Raw genomic sequence first — 20,488 nt, 5'->3', positions numbered from 1 at the left:
GTCTGGTAGTGACAAATTTTAAAATCAGAAACTTAACGAAGAGATGATGCTAGTGTACGCAACAATAACCTGAAGACTTTGGAGCTTTTTCTATTCAGGAAAGGCATTGGATACTCAAAATTAATAATTCCCGGCGATGTTAAATACGGAAGGTCATTAGGCCCCTTACTATTCTTAATTTATATTAACGACCTACCAGTTAATATGTCATCATCCGTCTGTCTCTATGCCGATGATTGCGTAATATACCGTGAAATCCGAAGTAACCAAGACACGCTCACACTTCAGTCTGATATTAACTCTGTGTCTCGTTGGTGTGAGTTGTGGCTAATGAAACTAAACACTAGTAAATGTAAACACATGAGAGTAACCCGTCAGTTTAGTGAGAGCCCTTCTTACTACCTTGATGGCAACTCCTTGGAACAAGTGTCGTCATACAAGTATCTTGGTGTTAACTTAACTTCTAACCTTTCATGGAAACCCCATATAGAATATGTCACTAATCGTACTAACTGCATGCTGGGTTATTTAAAACGGAATTTTTCTTTAGCACCTGTTTCACTTAAATTGGTCCTCTATAAAACATTAATAAGACCTAAGCTTGAGTATGCAGCATCCATCTGGGATCCCGATCATATTACCCTCATCACTGCTTTAGAATCCATTCAAAATAGATCAGCTCGTTTCATTCTATCGAACTATCACCGCACCGCCAGTGTCTCGTCAATGAAGAATAATTTATCTTTACCATCTCTTTCACTTCGCCGTAAAATTTCACGCTTATGCCTTTTTCATAAAATTTATTTTCATAATCCCCTATTACGCGACCATTTCATAACTCCCCCCTATTACATCTCGCCTCGTGTAGATCACCAGCACAAAGTTGGAGTCCCAAGCTCATTAACCAACACATTTCATTCATCTTTTCTACCACGCACAGCTCAAGAATGGAACCACCTTCCCGGTTTAATTGCTGCCATAACAGACTCTAATCTTTTTCGAAGTGCCATAAATAACCATTTTTGCGCTGATTTCTGACCTGTTTGTTCACTTTTTATTTGTTTTAGTATTGCTGAATTGTTATATTTTCCCTGCCTACGCTCTCCCCCTCTGTAATGCCTTCGGGCCCTGAGGGTACAATAAATAAATAAATAAATAAATAAATAAATAAACAATGCCGAACACTCCGCCCGAACAGAAAGGCCTGCTTACCCGCTAGGCTTTAGTCATTGAAGCGACCGCCTTCCCTTGGCTTGGCATCTCTATAAGTTCCGTGTCTCGAGAGCTATAAAAGTATCCAGTATTTGTCTAATAAAGTATATGAATTTGGTAGCATTGGCTATAGGGGACGTGCGGCAATCGCTTGCTGCTGCTGGCGTCCGAGAGCGGTCCAACGCCTGCACCTCCAGAGTACCAAGGACGCAGTGCTGAAATATCAGCGTCACCTATAGGAGGCCAAATCTGCGGCCAAATATTGAACAGGAGTGCTGCGTCGGCGCTCTGCTGAAACTTGTGTCCTCACTGTCTGAAGACAAGTCCGAACGCTGACGTTCCAAGCAGCACTGATTTGTCATATCATGGATCAATGGTTGGAAATGGTCCTTTGACCAGTGGCCAGACGGTGGCCATTCATCGGCCAATGCTTGGCCGATGACTGATGGCCAATGGTCATTGGCCAATGGCCAGAGAAAGGCAAATCATCAGCCAATGGCCGGTCACTGTCTGGCTATTGGCCAGAGGACCATTTCAAGGAATTGGCCAATGAATGTCCAAATCTGTGCACTTGGGGTAGCGCTCATGTCAGATCCGTGGGCAGCACCGCGTCACTTATTATTACCATGGTATCTTTTTAGAGAAGACAGCAGAGCCACAACTACGCACTCCTCTGCGTCAAGCAGCATCTTGCTTGTGTATGACGTAATTTTGATTGACTCAAGTCACTGTACATATTTACGGCCGTATTCTAAGACGCTACTCAACTCCAACTCCAACTCCACTCCATGGAGTGGAGAAAAAATTATCCACATTCATTCAAGAGGAATTTGCATTTACATACGTCTCGGCGATTCTTCCACGAATGAGTTCCTCGAAATTTCGTACTCCTCTGCAGCTTTGCCGGGGATTTCTACAAACGAGATTATACCTGCATGTTTCGTTTAAAACATAATTTTTGTGCAAAAGATGCACCTATATTTCGGTCACCTTGAAACGAATCTGCTTTACAGGCATTCAATTGGTAGACTTCGAGTTTTGCTTTAGCCAGCGTAAAATATTTAGTCATTTTATCTTAAAAAGATCATAAGCTCTTTCTTGTCCGGTAACGATGTGAGAAAAAGAATAGTGGCCATTTTTTTCTTGCCTGAAATTAACGAGGCATCGGGCATTTGTTGCAGACTTGTCTCTTAGAAGATGTGCTTTGCAGTGAGTTCTTTTTACCGGAGTTTCCTAAGTAGCCCAGTTTTTTTTTTTTTTTTTTTTTTTTATCGTGGGCATCATCCCAAATGCAGCCGTGACACTCATGACAAGTACTGGTGCCTCTTGACGTCTCTACGCCAGCAGAAATACGCGTATTAGTTAGACATTTTGGTGTGAAACCACAGGCATCTGGTACCGAGGAGTTAATGATTGTGATAGTGTCAGTATAAACCATGTGTTCAACATGCTAATTTCAGTGTGGGCTTGAATTGTCATTTCGGTATTTTTTACAGCGGAGCTCTTAGGCGCCCGTTTCCGGCTTGAGCGGCGTCGGCGTCGCCGTCGGCGTACCCGGGGGTGCATTATGGGACGCGTGACGTCACTGATGACGTCATCAGTGACGTCATCGGCATCGTCATTGTCACTGATGACGTCATCGGCATCCGCATCGTCATCGTCATCGTCCCTGATGACATCAGGAGTGACGTCACTAATGACGTCATCGGCATCCCCATCGGCATCGTCACTGGTGACGTCATCAGGGACGTCACCGATGACGTCATCGTCATCGTCACGTGACCCCCGTGAGGTCACGTGGCTCTCATGAGACGACTACGACGCCGCTCGAAGGGAGGAGAAGCAGACAGGATGAGGAGGTGAGGAGGAGCGAGGAGGGATATTCCTTCCCCTCAGCACCCTTCCCCTCGTCCTCCTAAAGAGTTGCGCTCTAATCCGGCGTTACAGGGAGTTGTAAACGGCTTTCATTTTCAACTGTGGGCTGAAACCCTTGTGCATGTCCGCTGAATAGCTGCTGCTAATGAACACATCAAAATTGCTCTCCTGTGTTCTAAACTGGTAGCGTTAAGGAGCTCGTTCCTCAGAAAAGCCACCTTCGACGACGGCAGGACGAGAAAATTATGATTGGTCGATCAGTAATTTATTTGCCTTCAAATAAAAGAACGAAGCATTTTAAGCGGAGCGCGATCGAACCCACGCAACCAGACACGCTACTTGGTAGCGTGTCTGGTTGCGAGCCAGACACGCTACCGAGTAAGCCACGCAAACAAGCTTGCACGGTTTGGGGACGAGCGAGGGTTTATATTTAGCTATCGTGTTCCACCTTCTTTCATTTTTATTGCTTCATGTAAACAAGAAGCCCCGAAAAATATACAAAGCCTATGCACTCACTAGCGTTCGACTACGTTTTCTTAACATCACTCGTTGATACGACCACAAGTTACCATAAAATTCATGCTTCGTATGTCGCCCGCAGAGCTATTCTTTGAATTGGTTGCCATGCCTGGAGCACGGATGTCCCGGCGTCCAGCGATCATAGCTCAACGGCTACGTTCGAGACGCTGTTGCGGATGTTGGGAATGCTAGGGCTACGTCTTTCCCCGACCGGGGTTCAACGTCCCGACGTAAACATAGTCGACATTCTCTGATGGAATGTAGGTTCACTATTTTCTACAGGACCTCGATGCGTATACAGCCCCCTCCGCCAGCCGGGGACACCATGGAGCCCGGCTGCGTGTGGACAGGAAAGACCGCGGATTCCCAGATGGGTATCGTAGCAGTTTAAGGACGCTACACAGGAGAGCAGATTCTCGTTACTTGAGGGAAAGTGGGAAGCACAGAAAAGCTTGTTGAGGAACAGAAAGCAGATAGGGTTTTTCAACGGGCGTTGGGGAAAATTTTGGCAATTTCAGTTAACACAATTAACATCAAACCCAAACACTTCTCGCCTTTTGAATTTTCTTTCTGGCAATTCGGGCATCCAAGAGTGTACCTGAGTACGTCCCGTTTTATCCACGACCCGGTAGCAGCGCGACATGACTTTTAGAAAGTCTTGCTGTCATTACTACCACCAGCCAGAGCGGAGTCTCTGGCCATAAACCTCTTTAGTAGCGAGACAGAGACCTGAAGGGAGTGTATTACTCTCCTGTTCGTCGATTGTAGGAATGTAGCGAAGCAACAAGCCGTCTTCGCCCAGAAAGAATTAATTCCACGCCAGTCGCTGTTCCAGTGGCCGTCGAGGACGCGGCCCTGTTCGGCCAGGGCAATTTCTTTGAAGGCTCAGAAGAATCCGGGTTCTAGAGCCCTCGCAGTCTCACATTTGAAGGGGCGGACGAGTGAGGACCGTGGTCAAGAGCGGGCCGGACATAAGCACGCGGAGGCCAGGTGAATAGAAGATGTCACGAGGCATAGCTTGGGCGGCGAGCTCAAGGGTTGTTTGTTGGTGATGGACCGGTGAAAGCACAAAGCACTGCCTCCGGATAATCCAACTTTGAGACAGGAAATCATTCGTATCTTCTCGCTCCGTATGATGATTCAGCGGACGATTCCTCCGTATCGTCCGCTGAATCATCTCGTTCGCGGCGGTCGAGGCGGGCCTCATCGGGCGTAGGCTGTTGTGGACACCCACATTTTTCATAAAAATAGTCAGAGTGCAGAGTGCTTTTACTACCTTCTGTTGTGTTCTCTTTTCTGCCTTAGTCTCAGGTTTACAATCATGTTCAACATTTTTCATGTTGCAGCAGCATTTCAAAGGATGCTAACGATAAAACTGGGCCAGTTAGCAATGTATACGGTTAGAATAGCTGAATGTAGAAAACACTTCAAAGATACCAGGACACAAAAAGGTTCAAAACGTACTCGAATTCGAAAGTCTTTCTGCCAACTCTAGACAGACTGGCAAACCCTTCTGCTTGTTTACGTAAAAAAAAATATATATATATAAATTGAAGCTGGCCACAAAAACTCTTCAAATCCACCATTTCAGTGCTTTTCAAGCACTGAATTGGTGCATTCAGTTTAAATTGGGTTTTCAATATTTTTAAAGATAACGACCATATATGTATTCATATTTTTTGCCATAACTACGTTTCAGACAAAACATGTGGTATAAACCCGTCTTAGACATCCACGGGAGCGGTTGATTGGAGTACGGAATCTCGACGAATTAGTCTGTGGAGGGCTTGCCGGGAACCGCCTTTAAAGCTAAATAGTTCATGAGTTGAGGTGTGCATTTGTTCTCCGCTCGACTGCGTGGAGTTGGACTTAAGTCGAGTAGAGTTTAAAGGCCAACGTACTACCTCGTTTTTTTTTTTTTTTTTTAGGGGAGATAATTTTTTTTAGCGCTCCTCCTTTCCTAAGCTGCGAGGGGAGCACAGTTGGGGCAAGGTAAAAAGTGTAGACGATATAGGAAAGAAGGAGGCGGGCCAAAGTAGCAAGCGCGAAGTGCACGTCGGTCTTTAAGGACACGCCCGTCAGAGTTCCTCTCAGCCTTGTACCCTCACTCACTCATTTTCGCCCTCTCGCGCACTGGGCGAAAAAAGCGTCGTTAACTCTTCTATACTGCTTTGCACTTCAACCCCGGCCTGCGACGACACTTCGATCTAAAGGAGCCAATCATGGAGCGCCAAAAGTGCAGTGTCATGGCGTTCGTTGATTTAGTTGGTTTGCTATCAGCGGCTAAACGAATCACGCACAAACATGTGCAAGATCGCGGAGCTATTACAAGGCGTGATTGGCTTTAATTGGTTATAACAACGCACTAAGACGACTAGCACCGTGATGATGTACTTTTGCCGCTGCCTGATTGGCTCCATCGAGTCCTAGCATCGGCTGCGGTCCCACTTAGCGCGAAATGGAGAATAGTACTGAGAGGCGGAGTTGGTTCTGCTTCCCCTACTTAGTTTGCGTGGCGTTCGGTAGCATGAGTCGCGAGACTGCTCTTACCCTTCGAGTCCGCCATAGTTCCGAATTTGATGTACCTCAAACATGGCGTCCGAGATTGCGTGTCTCCGTACTTTGTTTTATCTTTTCGTACTTGCAAGCCTTCGCCGGCAATGCCCTGCTATCTCGAGCATCGATGAACGTCTCGCCCGCCTGCCTGTACCACTTGGGCTGCACATCGCGGTCGCCTGCCCCCGTGACGCCGGTTTTGCCGTGGGATGGGCTAAGCCTACTGGGATTAGAAAAACGGCTGCCCTCGAAGCCCGTTCGGCCCGCTCGCTCCAGCAAGCGCCCGTCACCTTGCTCCTCCTCCTCGCCGGAGACGTTCCTCCCAATCCTGGGCCGCGGCCTACTTACCCCCGCTGTGACCGACCGGTCTTCGAGAATGTGGCTGCGCTGCAGTGCGACGGATGCGACTCCTGGCACCATCGCAAGTGTGAGCTGCTGTCACTTAAAGCCTACAGGAGACTCTCCTCTTCATCCACCGAGTGGTACTTCGGAGTCTGTGCACTCCCACCCCTGGATGACGATCTTTCCGCTCCGGCTCCGAGCAGCCAGCCCGCGGACACCGCTCCCCAGCAGCCCGCCTTGTCGCCGGCTCCGGTCGGCCCTTCACCTGGGAGCTCCCGCATCGCAGTGTGGTTTTCAAACGTCCGTTCAGTGAAAAACAAAACACTTGATTTCCAAGCCTTGGTCGAGGCGGATCCAGACACGGTCTTTGGTCTTTGCGAAACGTGGCTCGACCCGTCTGTCCACGACGGTCAGCTCATTGATACCGCCAGGCGCGTCGTCTATAGGAGGGACCGTGCGTCTTATGGGGGTGGTGTATTGATCATGGTGCCCCATCGACTGCCCTGCCGTCGGAGGCGCGACCTAGAGTCAGAGGACCTTGAGGCAGTCTTTGTCGAAGTTACACATCGGAAGGGCAAGATGTTGCTTTGCTGTGTGTACTGTCCACCTAGCACGCGAGCTGCCTCCTACGATCTCTTGGGGCAATCTCTGGCACATGTTGACGTTTCGGCCTACTCCTGTTTCTGCGCTTTTGGAGATTTTAACGCTCACATAGACTGGTCTGACCTCTCTGCACCTGTCCTGCTCAACCCGCACGAAGATGCTCTCCTTGATGTTATGGAAACGTCTGGTTTTGTTCAGGTGTGCGGTGAACCCTCATACATGTCGATCACAGGCAAAGCTTCCTTCTTAGATCTCGTGTTTGTGAGCAACCTTCCCTTCATAACTGACTGTTCCATACAACCGAGCCTGTCTAGGTCCGACCATAACGCAATTCGCTTTTCGAGCCTCTTGACGCTGCCGAAGTCTGGCCATTATTCTAAAATGGTACGGAACCTCTCCAGGATGGACCTACCGCACCTGAACAGCCTCCTACATCTCGCACCCTGGAGTCTGGTCCTCGACACTCCATCTGTAGATGAAGCTTACGACATGTGGCTGGACATCATGAGCGCCATTGAGGCAGATTGTGTGCCTTCCAAGCATCTGTCCGGCCGTCGGAGGACCCCCTGGATCTCCAATGATATTATACGCCTCTCCCAAAAAAGAGGAAACTCTTCAGAAAAGCCAAGAAGACAAATCGTCCAGACGTCCTTGCTGCAGCACGAAGAGCACAACGAGACCTGAAAAAGTTGGTGTATACGGCCCACAAGGAGTACCTGTGCGTGGTCGCCGAGAAAGCTGCGCGCTCTCCCAAGCTTTTCTGGGCATACGTCAAGAGCCAGCGCAGGTCCTCCTTTGTCCCAGAGTTCGAAAGGGACGGCTCGGTTCTCAGTGACCCTAAAACTATTGCTGAGCTGTTCAGTGACCATTTTTCCTCGGTATGGGCTTCCGACGCTGTCCTAGATGTGCCTCTAGCTCTCGGCACTCCCAGTGCCCAATCATCTGACTGTAATGTACCTACCAGACCAGTGATCCCAGAGGACGACACTAAAGAAGCGCTGCGCTGCCTCAACGCTTCCCAAAGTGCAGGACCTGATGGCGTTCACCCTGCATTCCTACGAGCCTGCTCCACCAGATTATGCCCAGTCCTTACTCAGCTTTTTGGCAACTTCCTCTCGGCGGGAAAGTTGCCACGGCAGTGGAAACATGCCGTGGTAACGCCTGTGCACAAAGGTGGCAAGGCGCCGGCTGACACTGCCTCATCATGCCGCCCCATCTCCACGACTTCCGTAGTTTGCAGGACCATGGAGCGTGTAATAAACAGAAAGCTGCTTGCTCACTTCGAACAGCATAATCTACTCACTGTGTGTGAACATGGTTTTCGGCCCGGTCGGAGCTGCGAGTCGGCCTTGGCTGTTCTCGCCAACACTGCCAGTGAGTACCTGGATGGCCGTACCCCCTCTGCGCTTGTTCAGTTGGACTTCCGGCAGGCATTCGACAGAGTAGACCATAAGATCCTCATATGCAAGCTCCGTGCTTTTGGCGTATGTGGCGAACTCCTCAACTGGTTCACAGACTTTCTATGTGAGCGAACTCAGCGCGTTGTGTTCCGTGGTGCAGTGTCTGATACAGTTGGGGTCTTGTCCGGTGTTCCTCAGGGCAGTGTGCTTGGACCCACACTTTTCAACGTCTACATCAATGACATTGTTACATCCCTGTACTGCAAGCCCCTGCTTTATGCAGATGATGTCACTCTTCTGCACGCGATCTCTAGCCTTGCTCACCAACAGCAGCTCCAACATGACCTTGATGCAGCGTCTGCTTGGTCCACTAAGAACAGGCTCCCTCTAAATGTTGCCAAGTGCTCGGCTATGGTGATATCCTGCGCCCGGCAACCCCTGGCCCCTCCTAGTCTTTGCCTTGATGGTGTTGCCCTCAGGTGGACATCAAGCGCAAAGCTGTTGGGTGTCACCCTGGACGCCCAGCTACGTTTCTCCGCTCACGTTGGAGAGGTACTTTCGAGGGCGCGTCGGCAGCTCGGATTTTGTCTCCGTGTAACCAAGGGGGCTGGACCCGAGACCTTAAGACATCTCTTCACTGCACTTGTGCTTCCTCAACTTGAGTATTGCTGCCCCATATAGAGCCCCCACCAGGAACACCTTGTAGCGGCACTGGAGAGCGTCCAGCGTCGGGCCGCGTACGCCACCTTGGTTAGGCGGCACGACACACGCATAGCACGTTACCGGGAAATGCGAACGGGCGATTTACTGCAAGCTGTTGGGTGGAACCCGCTTGCCTTACGGCGAGAGGTGGCCTCCCTACGACTGCTGACCAACCTTTTGATTCTGAACTCAAGCCAGTCTGGCGTTGTGCTGCCTTTAAGGAAAAATCGGACCGGTTCATTGCAGCCTATCTTAGCCAGAACTGAGAGGCATCGCCAGTCTTTTGTTGTGAGGACTGTGACGCACTGGCGATCATTGCCACCTAGCTTCACCCTGTGCCCACCCACGGCACGAGACGAAGTGAAGGACTTCTGCCATAGAGTAACTAGCCATCTCCGTCATTCGCTCACATAGCCTTTGTGCAAGTATCTAGTTTTTTTTTTTTTTTTTTCTTTGAACTTGTATTTGTCAAAAGTATTTTGTTGCTTTTGCTTTCCCCTCCCCCCCCCCTCCCCCCCCCCCCCCTTTAGTTTGGGTGTTTGCAGACCAACTGGTATGGGCCTTCGGCCTTTCTGCTGTACTCCCGACTCTCCTGAGCCAAATAAATGAAATGAAATGAAATGAAATGTTCCTCGCCTTAGTCTTGGTCCTCTTTCAATTTCTCGTGCTCCGAGAGATTGGTGGCCCACATTTTTTTTTATCCTGAAGGTGGCTGGCGTGTTTAGTTATCTAAAGGTAGTGTGGTGTTCGGCCCGCGCAGGGCTTCCAACGATGTGGCTTTGGAACGCAAAGTTAAAAGTGCTCTATTCACAAAATTGGAAAATTGAAAGTTAGCCTAACAATGAATGTTTTTGCTAGTGATGAAATATTATATGTTACTGAACGACCACCCCTTACGATAACGGTTTATTTCTATTCATCTCTGCTTCTTGTTTTTTTTTTCTGTGTAACAGGAACGTTTCATTTCCGGTAAATAATTTGTGGCGCAAATTAGTTACAAGACTTTTGCTACAACGTTTTATAATTACGTGTTAGTTCCGGTAGCTATAGGGAAATGTTAATATTTTATATCTGTGCTTTGTTTTCATGATACGTACGAGCGCAGTCAAATGCATAATTAGATACAATCACGTGCACAATACTTTACGCGCAAGTTACTGGATCGTCTCTATATATTATATGATTAAGCGATCATAGAACACAAAGATAGCCATAAAGAATACCGTAACATTGCGCTTTTGACGTTTGATTGGTCCTATCGGCACGTAGCATAGACCGCGCACACACTTAGTATGTGTGAATAGAAGCCTAGCTATACAGAAGTGCTCGACTGAAATGAAACATTGCATTCAAAATTATCGTACATTGCTCATGAAGTTTATTTGGACACCGGATCGTTGTCTTACCTCATGGGAGCTCTACTCTGGTGGCATTCTAAAAAGTACTGCATGATGCAGCGCTCAATGGGGGGAAGCGGGGGGGGGGGGGGGGGGGGAGCAGTTCGCGAGCAGGGGTGGTGGCTCACTCAAGGGCATAATCGCTGCTGGTCAGGAGACAACATAGCAAAGTTGCCAGCGATGCGATTTTCCCTTTATCCTTGCAGTCAAGGTCAACGGGGAGAAATGTGCTAGTGCCCTTCAGTTGCACTCTACCACCAGAAGCAAGCGTTCCTGGGGAGAGCTATGGTGTCCGGGGAAGTGTAAAAGAAAGAAAAATACGCCAGCCTCACCCCTGAAAAAGCATGCGCAACTGCCAAAATCCAGAAAAAAAGAATAGAAAACCGACCTAAAGAAAAACAAAAGGAAACACGAATTACGTGATAAAAATAAAGAAGAAATCATCAATCACACGCAAAAACAAAAAGAAAAGCAGAAGCATTAAACAGTTACTAGTCCAGTAGTGTGACTGGAGTTTTTTTCTGCGTGGTAGATTTGTTCAGCTGGCCCATTGTAAGATTCGTCTTCATACCGTCGAAACATCGAGTGTTTAGTAATTGCATCATTTAAACCCTTGCTTTGGAACGCCATTCATACACCTTCATATTAAAGGGTGGTGATAAGTATAGACTGGCTGGCCTTCAAAATGTTTGTCGTGTCCACTATCCAGCAAGCGGCCTGCCCCCTAGGGCTGTTCCTTGAAATTACCTGATGGAGCAGTTCCTCGCCCGCCGCCATAATAGATCTTGCATGAAATTAGACCCCGCTTGTGTGTTGAGGTCACTTTTGGTGACCACACTTCAAGCAAATTTTATGAGGCCGACACTTACCCCTAAAAAGAGTACATATATAAAAAAAAGCCTTTTTGCTTCAAATTTCTGCGTTCCAGATGTGAGTTGCCTCGTTCCAGCGTGTACTGATAACATCTATGACAGAGGCGTCGTTTATAAGGGAACTTATGTAAGGCATGCACCACGGAATACCTGTTTTTGTCATATCCATGCTTATTGGCCTGTATATTATTAAACGGTTTTACGATTCAATCGACGTATCACGCTAAAATGTTTAAGGTGTTTTTTTCTATTAAACAAAGAATAACGAAGCAGAGAATAAAATGCAAGTGCTTTACACACGGGATAACACAACAAAACATAAATAACGACTAAACGGTTGCAATAGATTAGGGCAGGACAAAAGCGCGAAACAAATATATCGCAGTATGTTATCAATAATTTCATATAAGTGTATTTCTGTACGGAGATACATTTTAAAAATACATTTGTATCTGATTAGCGAAGTGTATTTACACCGTAACGTTTTATATAGACACTCTGCTAGGCTGAAACGTTTCGTTACGTTTGTTGTCGAAAATTATTTTGTTTTTTAATAAACTGAAAACCACATTTTTGGCGCCGGGGTCCTGCAACAAAATCCCAATATGACGTAAACAGTGGCCTGAACGCGAGCACTATCTGCAAGCGCCACGTTCGGGAAATAATGTATCTTTGTATGTATCAATATTTGTATCCCAAGTTACTTTTTTCCCGTTATTTCAGAAGTATTTCAGGGGTATCCCATTGCGTTAAAACAAGTGTACCTGAATATTCGTGTTTTGTCCATAAAATGCCTGTATCTCAGTATCTGCATGCCGCTATACGTTTTGAAGTACATCTCCCCAGCACTACCATTAAAAGATGCTGAACCGGAAATTCGATTTGAAAAAATTTGGCCGACGAAGCGCGTTGTACGGGTCCCTACAAATTCTGAAACCACACTCATACATCGATTACTTAAACGGATGGCCTTAGTTTTGGAAAGGGGCTCAATCAAGCGAGGACTATGACGTCACAGTCCTCTTGGAACATTTGAACATGAGGCGAAGCGGCCTCGCTTTTGTCCTCCTGGCTTCGGTTAATCATCTCGAGGAAACGAAAAGAAGGGGGAAGGGAATGTCTCGTTGGGGCTCGTCGACTCTGTGCAATCGCGCCATTCATTTTCCCAAAATACGGTTATCCGTTAGAGACATCACTGTATGAGTGTTGTTTTTGGGTTCTGCAGCTTCCCGCCGATTGCTGCAGCCTTGTTTTGCGAGCTTGAAATTTAGCTATAGTATCTTTTTAAGGACGTTTTATGATTTGTTTTGAAGGTAATAAGTTAATAACGATTTTGTTTATTTTTTGGCGAAAGATAGGGGCACATGACCTCAATTTTTTTTTAATTTGGACAATTGCGGCTTTTTTAATACACCAGCGTGCTGCAGTCGTTCTGTATGTTGAAATCCTGGATATACAAACGAAAGATTGCTTTCACGTTTTGTTTGAGCGCAGTATTGAACAAAGCATAAAGTGCAAATCGTTGACGGACAACAGCTGGATGTTATATTTAAAGGTGCTTTTATTTTTCAGCCTGTAACCTGATGGTGAACAGAGAGGGCTTTATGGATCCTCCAATAAGATGCCTGAGAAAATTCGAAGAGCACTGCAAAGGTGCGGTGTTCAACTACACGATTGATGACTGCCCTTACCCGAAGAGCGAGTTGTAAAATTAAATGAACACTGAGGGGCCCGCAAACTTGATTGTTCATATCATATGAGATGTTTTTTGTTTTTTTTTTTGCTGAAAGCTCTTTTTCTGTCTCAAGTCACATCTTTGAACACCACCAATTTTCGAAGCCACGAAATTGTACAGTGCTGCGTTACAACTGCTTTATATGTTTTGCAGTCCTATTGCAGTTGTTCTTGCATAGCTGTGATACCCAAATTGTCATAAAAAGTTTTAGAAATCTGGAACACCATTCGCCTAGGATATATCCTATCCCACCAAATCGTTTTTATAAAAGACGTTTAAAGGACATACAAAGTAAAAAATCATTTTTTAAACAGCTTAGATGAAAAAAGGGACGTCACGAAACGATTTTACCGATAAGAAAAAAAATTAAGAGCTGTATTTACGGCTCTGTACGAATTTGTAGTTGGCGCCCGCGGGCGCCGCGGAAGAGTGGCCCTTATTTACCACGTGACTAGTCTTTCTTGATCACGTGGTGCCTTCCGCTTTTCGGAAGCTTCCTATGGCCTCTAAAAGTAACTTATTCATCTTTGTTTAAGTATAGCAAAAAAACGATGATTAATAAGTAACTTTTAGAGCCCAAAGGAAACTCCTGAAGAAGCGCAAGTAGACGTGATAGACCTGTGCGCCAGTCAGACGACGTCGGCGGCGCCCCGAAGCGGACGAACTTGTGCGGCGGCGGCGACGGCGGAGTGGAGAAACGCGTTGAAGCGGCGTCGTACAATGCTCAGCGTGCGGCGGCCGCGTGACTTTGCGGCGGAGGCGACGCATCGCGGCGGCGCAAAGGCCTACCTCGCGACCAGCGGCGACTCGCGCGGGCGCCAACTACAAATTCGTATAGCGCCGTAAATATAGCTCTAATCTTTTTCCTTCGTTGCAAAATTGTTTTATGATATTCTCTTTCCATCTAAGCTGTTTAAAAAACATGTTTTTTTTCTTTTTCCTTTGCATGTGTCCTTTAAGACGAAGCACGTTTTCTGATTGTGCTTTCACGTGCTTTGGTTTATTTTGACTTCTTAATAATAATCCTTTAGACGAAAGCGTGTACGTCTTTATACCGGTATATACGGGCCCCTAACGGCCACCAGTATTGACAAACAGTCAACAAAGATGCTTATAGACGCTTTACACACGCGCTAAATTACAGCCGCCATTGCTGACCTTCTCTTGTCTTACCGAGATGCCGAGCAACTGAAACGGTAGTTGACGATCCTCTACGAAGGCCGATGCTTTAGAAAAGGACACAGTTGGATCTAATGTGGCAATAACCTGGCCTGCTATGGTAATGATGAAGTGAAGTAAACGAAATGAGAGGAAACAAAAACTGAAGGTCAGTTATGGCGGCGTCCATGCACAGCTGCTGCAAAGCGTCTATACCGGTTTCCAGTACACGTATACGGGTCACCTGGTACACGAGTACAGGTCCCCCGGTGTAAAATGCGCGTCACCCATTATCAGATACCGTCAGCCAACATGGGTTTAGTGAGCACCAATAAAGGGCTCAAGAGCTGGAAAATCGTTCTGTGTAGTTCGCGGCGTGCGGGAAATACAGGGAATGCTTTGCTAGCTATCATTACCATCGTTTGTGACGTAGTCAGGAGGAGAGAGAGCAGACGACGGCGCAGATACCCCCTCTCGTCAGCTCGCTTTATATGTTGTTCGGATAACACGACAAAACTTATTTCACGCAGTGTTTTTTTTTCGTGTGTTTTTTTTTTTTGTGGAGAGATTTTTGTGGTATAAAAGTTTATCATATTTTTCCCTATAGTATTTATCCCGCGTAGTGGTCATGCCAATCAAAACGTTTTGGTGTTTAAATATAAAAGTTCCGGGATGTTTGCATACTGCTGCGTATGGCAGTAGAGAGGCGCTGACTATTGAAGGAAGGGTATGCAGCATTTCACCGGGAGTACAACACCCCCCAGGGTGAACACGATATATTTCTCCTTATTATCTCAAAGAGAGGAAAGTTACAAAATAATGTTTAATCGCCTTTAAAATGGAGGGACAAACCTGAGATCCTCTCGCATGTGTTGTGAGAGCCTAATTCAGAGCGACTTCGTGTACTTTGGTGGTTTCAATGTTTTCGTGATTTTTGGATATTTATTGGCTCCATGTTGATTTATTTTTGCATTTTGTTAACCAGTAAACAATTGTTTCCCCGAGACAACTGGCGGTAATTGGCTGTTTGAGTTGTTTCAGCCACGCGCCTACTTATTCACCGGGTCGGCAAGAAACGTGCGGAGCCACTTTCGCAATTGAAACATGTAATATGACGTAATAGGTAGGTTACAATGCAGCGTCCAAAATATGAGTTAGAGACCTGCAGCGTCGGGCAGTATCGTGATACAAATGTGTGGCGATAGTATTTCAGAAATACATTTCGTATCTGTATGTCTGTATCGCAATACATTTTTTTACCAATATTTCTGTATTCCTGTATCGAAATACATTTGGAATGTTTCTTTGTATCACGATACAATCAAGATGAAATGTATTTCATTACATTTCTGGAGAAATACCTCTCCCGCCTCTTAAAAAAAGAAAAAAAAAACCTTTCGGGCGGCGTTTTCTTTTTTTTTTTTTTTGTGTTTCGACGGCGTTAGGGTTAAGGAGATGCTGGGGCATTGTTACTATGCTGACCAGTGGGAACATCTTCTGCCGCAGATCTCTAGATAGGGATTTCATGAATCATTGTTTGCTGGCATCCAATGCCCGCTGCAAACTTCTCTCTCGCCTTAGTGTACACATTATTAGCGCCGAGATGTTTCGGTGGCGCTCTCTTATGGTTTCCCTCCGTCACGTCACGACTGGGATTTGCCTCGCGGTGACGTCACCAGTTGTTATTCTGGCTACTGTGGTTCTCCTTGGGGCCACTGCCTTTGGGAGTACCACGTTCGCGGCGAGACGCTCTACCGCGAAGCGGGTTCGTACTCGCGTGGCATGCTGCTCGTTGAGCGCAAACAGACACCAGTCACGTTGGTAACGGTGATAAACTGTTTATTTACAATGAAACAAAATAACAACAACACAGCGGCTATAAGCTGGTGAACACCGTCGGTGTGGAGATCGCCCACGGCCGAACGGTCGTTCACAAATGTACAAAGGACGGGGTAAACGCTCACCGGTGCGCCGGAAGGTTCCCCGTTGTCGCCGCCGCCGAATACCAGGAAGAAGAGAGCGGAGATACTGCTGTCCGCTGGTTTTAAGATAACGGCGGGGGCGAAGTGGCCAATCAAGGAGCGACACGTCGATCTCCTTTGTGCGGGGGTTCGTTACGGAAATCGCCCCAAGGGGGGAGAGGAGGAAGCCACTCACAGTGGTAAGCAGCGCCACCTCTCGCTACGCCAGCGCGGCCGCCACGGCGCGCCAAAACGCTGACGCGACTGAATGTTGAGGGATCACAATCCCAACACTCCCCCCTCCTTAGCCAATAGTCACCCGCAAACGGGTGGACCAACACAAACACACAACAAGACTAAAATAATAAAAAAATAGAAGAAAAAGGCGGCTCCAACTACACGGGAAACAACAGCCCGGCTCATAGGTCCATGCTTCAAAAGTTCGTCCAGCGGTCGCTCACCAGCGGCACAGCTCCCAGCGGCAGTCGGTCCGCTCCGTCATCCTGTGACGGTCGCGCACCTAGCGGGTCACCTCCTGAGCGCCCAGGCCGGGGTAGGGCGTCGAGCCCAAAGTGACGATGTCCCACAGCAGTAGTCCGCCGAACGCCCAGACGTTGGACTTGAAGGGGAAACCAGGAGTTGCACGCACTCCGGAGCCATCCACCGCACTGGGAGGGCGCCCTTGAACTTTTGTTGGTAGACGTCCGTCTCGGGGTCTTTAATGCTCCCGGAGAGTCCGAGGTTGGCGACCCGGCAGCCGTGTTCGTTGACGAGCACGTTCCGGACGGCCAGGTCCCTGGGGCCCTTGGACTTGTCACGGGACGAACGGGAACAGCTGGTCCCTGGTCGGCGAGCTTTCCGACCGCGGCGCGGGTCCCGAAGATGATGAGCGGGCCGCCCCTGGCCTGATGTCGATCTTGACGGCCCACGAAAACGACGGGCTGCTGGTTTGGCTCGCGGCCGGCTGGGGTAGCGGGGCCGCCTGACGAGTCACGCGCAGCCGTGGTCCCTGGACGCCGCTGAACTGCCGCAGCCAGGAGACAGCAGCTCACGAACGGCGCGAAGCAAAGCCTGGAGGTCCTCTTCGTAGGTGCGGAACGTACTGCGGTAGAATGTCCACTTGGTCTCCGACCGCTTGTGACGACGCTCGCACCGCGCTCTTGTGTTGACATGTGGCACACGTGAGCGTAGGTGGCAATAACTGACCAATGGCAGTTACGCGTACCCTTTCCCTCGGAAGCCGTGTTTGGGGGATTCAGTAGTGTTGACGATTGGGCTAGTTGGTCATTCATATTAGCGGAAAACAAACAGCGCAAGGACAAGGACAGAGAAGTGTTTCTTTTCTTGGCTTTTGGGCAGGGCAAATTGTGTATTTATACATGTTGTCAGTGCCAATAAAGCTCAGTTGTAAGTCAGCGCTGTGTGTGTCTACCGCCTTCCACTCTGTCCTTGTCCTTGCGCTGTTTGTTTTCCGCTAATATTGGGGGATTCCCCTACGGGTTCATCCGGGAGCGAACGCTGAGGTGACGTATGTAGGTCACTGCTTGCCAGTAAACAATGGTGTCTGGCGCGTTCGCGAAGGCAGCAGGTGTATTGTGCTTTGCACTTCCCTTAATGTGACATTTCGCCACTTAATGGGGCTGCCTCTACGAAAACTTCGGATAATAGTTCCTCCGTCTACGCAGATTGTAGCGAGACGCCTGTTGTTCATCGTCGGCGTTATCTCGCGCTGCGGGTGCATGTTTTTGCGGGGGCTGAGTTTGCTCGTTGGCCCCGTTTTCCCTCTCATAGTAGGGTTTCAGATCGCACACATGTACCGGCCCACCGACTTTTCTTGATTGCAAGTTTGTCAGCTTGTACACGAGTGGGGAGAGAAGTTCCTGCACTCGGTACGGGCCACACCACTTCGGAGCCAAAGCGGCCGAGAAGCCTTTGCTGGCATCACTCAGAACATGGTTGCGTCTGAGGACGAGATCGCCCACTTTGTAGCGGAGATCTCGATGCGAGCGGTCGTACTGAGCTTTTTGTTTCGCTCGCGCTACCCCGAGATTGCGACGCGCCTCTGAGAAGGCTTCCGTCATCCGAGTTTGTAGCTGCCGCGCGTGGTCCGTCTGCGTCGGCTGCGCGTTGTCCACCCCGGCGCTCCCCCCTAGGACACGGTCCATGGGGTTCGGAAGCTCTCTCCCGAATGTGAGGAAAGCGGGGGTGAAACCCGTCGAACGGTTGAGAGTGGTCCGAAGTGCGAACCCGATCTCGGGGATATATGCGTCCCAGTCACGGTGCCTTTCTGCGAAGGCGGCCAGCATTGGTTTGATGTTTCTGTTACATCGCTCCGTGATGTTCGACTGCGGGTGGTACGGCGTGGTTGTTCTGTGCTTTATGCCAAGGGCCTTGCACGCGTCCACGAATACCTTCCCGACGAAGTAGCTCGCTCGATCAGTCAAAAGAGCTACGGGGAACCCAAAAGGGGTGAAAACCTCCATGAGCTTCTCCGTGATCGCTCGGGCTGTCAGCTTACGGAGCGGAAAAAGTTCCGTCCATTTGCTGAAGTGGTCAGTTACAACCAGTAGATACTGGTGTCCTTTAGGGCTCCTCGGTAGGGGGCCGACCACGTCGCAGGCTGCCAGAGACCATGATTGCTGGCTCAAAATCGGTTGCATTAGGCCCGGCGGTTTGCCGCCTCTCGGTTTGAAGCTTTGGCAAGAGTGGCAGGTGCGGGCATAACGGAAAACGTCCCGTTTCATGCCCGGCCAGGTGGCGATGCGACATAACTTAGAGTAAGTCTTGGAGCCGCTCGCGTGTCCGGCCAAGTGCGAGTCGTGATAGTAGCGCAAAACTGCGTTTCTCAGACTGCGGGGTACCACTACCTTGAACGCCTCGTCGGAGTCGTTCTCGGAGGGTATGTACCTCAGCAAGAGCCCGTCATTTCTCAGCAGATATGAATCCTCCGTGCCCGCACCAATACCAGATACGTCCCGGCACTCGGCGCCTACTACAATACCAGTAGTGTTGCGCACGGCGGTCGCACCGCCCGCCTCCACGGCGTCCGACTTTTCCGCGAGTCCGTCGATCACCTTTCGACAAAACGGATCATTCTGCTGGGCTTTCAGAAGCTCTTTGCTGAACCCGATTCCCACGGCGCTCACTGCGTCTAGGTGGTCGATCGTCTCGTCCGGGGTGGTCAGATCTGCTGCCTCCCTTTTGGACTGAGTCACGGCTTCGCCTGACACTGTGAGTGTCAGGCCTGGGTCTTTGCGGAAATCTGTGTGCAGTCTACGGGGGCTCGTGACAATGCGTCCGCCACCACGTTTGTGCTGCCTTTCCGGTACCGCACGACGTAGTCGTATTTTTGCAGCATCAAAGCCCATCTTGCCAAGCGACCAGCGGGTTCGCGAAGTCGAGAGAGCCATATTAGGCTTTGGTGATCTGTTTCGATCACGAAAGTGGTCCCGTCGACATAAATGTCGAAACGCCGGAGTGCAAAGACGATGGCCAAGCACTCTTGTTCGCATGTGCTGTAGTTCCTTTCAGCTGGCGTCAACGAGCGGCTGGCGAAGGCCACCGGTCGGAGTACACCTTCGTGCTGTTGGAGCAGGACCGCGCCCAAGCCAGGATTGCTGGCATCTGTTTGGATCAGAAAGGGCTTGTTCAAGTCGGGTAGCTTGAGTTCAGCTGTGTCCGCGAGCGCTCGGGAGGTGCGGCGAAAGGCCGCTTCCTGCCCGGGACCCCAGCTCCAACTCACGGACTTTCGCAATAGGCGTGTCAGTGGTGCTTGAAGCGTCTCGCAGTTTGGAATGAATTGGCGATAGAAGTTCACCATTCCCAGGTAGCGACGGAGGGAACTCACGTCGGTTGGCGCAGGAAACTCCAGGATTGCCTGTAGTTTGTCGGGGTGTGGCGCAAGGCGCCCGCGATCCAGTTCGAACCCGAGCAAGGCGATGCGGGTTTCGGCTATTTGAGCCTTTTCGGGGTTCAGGGTCATTCCCGCGGCTTTTAGCCGGTCGAGTACGTCCTCGAGATGACGTAGGTGATCTTCGAAGGTGTTGGGGTAGACGACAATGTCGTCGCGTGTTTCCATTTGGCTTCTCCCAGTACTCGGTCGATCAATCGCTGGAACGTCATTGGCGCTCCGCACAGACCGAAGGGCATTCGTGTG

General features: G+C 49.0%; 1 protein-coding gene across 1 annotated transcript in view; it reads left to right on the top strand.

The window, feature by feature from the left end:
• Window positions 1-13,187, top strand: part of LOC120847516 — a 48,311-nt gene extending 35,124 nt beyond the window's left edge. Inside the window, exon 5 of the mRNA XM_040219315.2 lies at window positions 13,051-13,187. Coding sequence (XP_040075249.2) covers window positions 13,051-13,187 — 137 coding nt within the window. The remainder of the gene's footprint in view (window positions 1-13,050) is intronic.
• The last annotated feature ends 7,301 nt before the right edge of the window (window positions 13,188-20,488 follow it).

This window comes from Ixodes scapularis, unplaced genomic scaffold, assembly GCF_016920785.2.
Source record: "Ixodes scapularis isolate PalLabHiFi unplaced genomic scaffold, ASM1692078v2 PGA_scaffold12__126_contigs__length_90152505, whole genome shotgun sequence".
NCBI classification, from domain to species: Eukaryota; Metazoa; Arthropoda; class Arachnida; order Ixodida; family Ixodidae; genus Ixodes; species Ixodes scapularis.
This window is presented reverse-complemented; position numbering and strand designations above follow the sequence as displayed.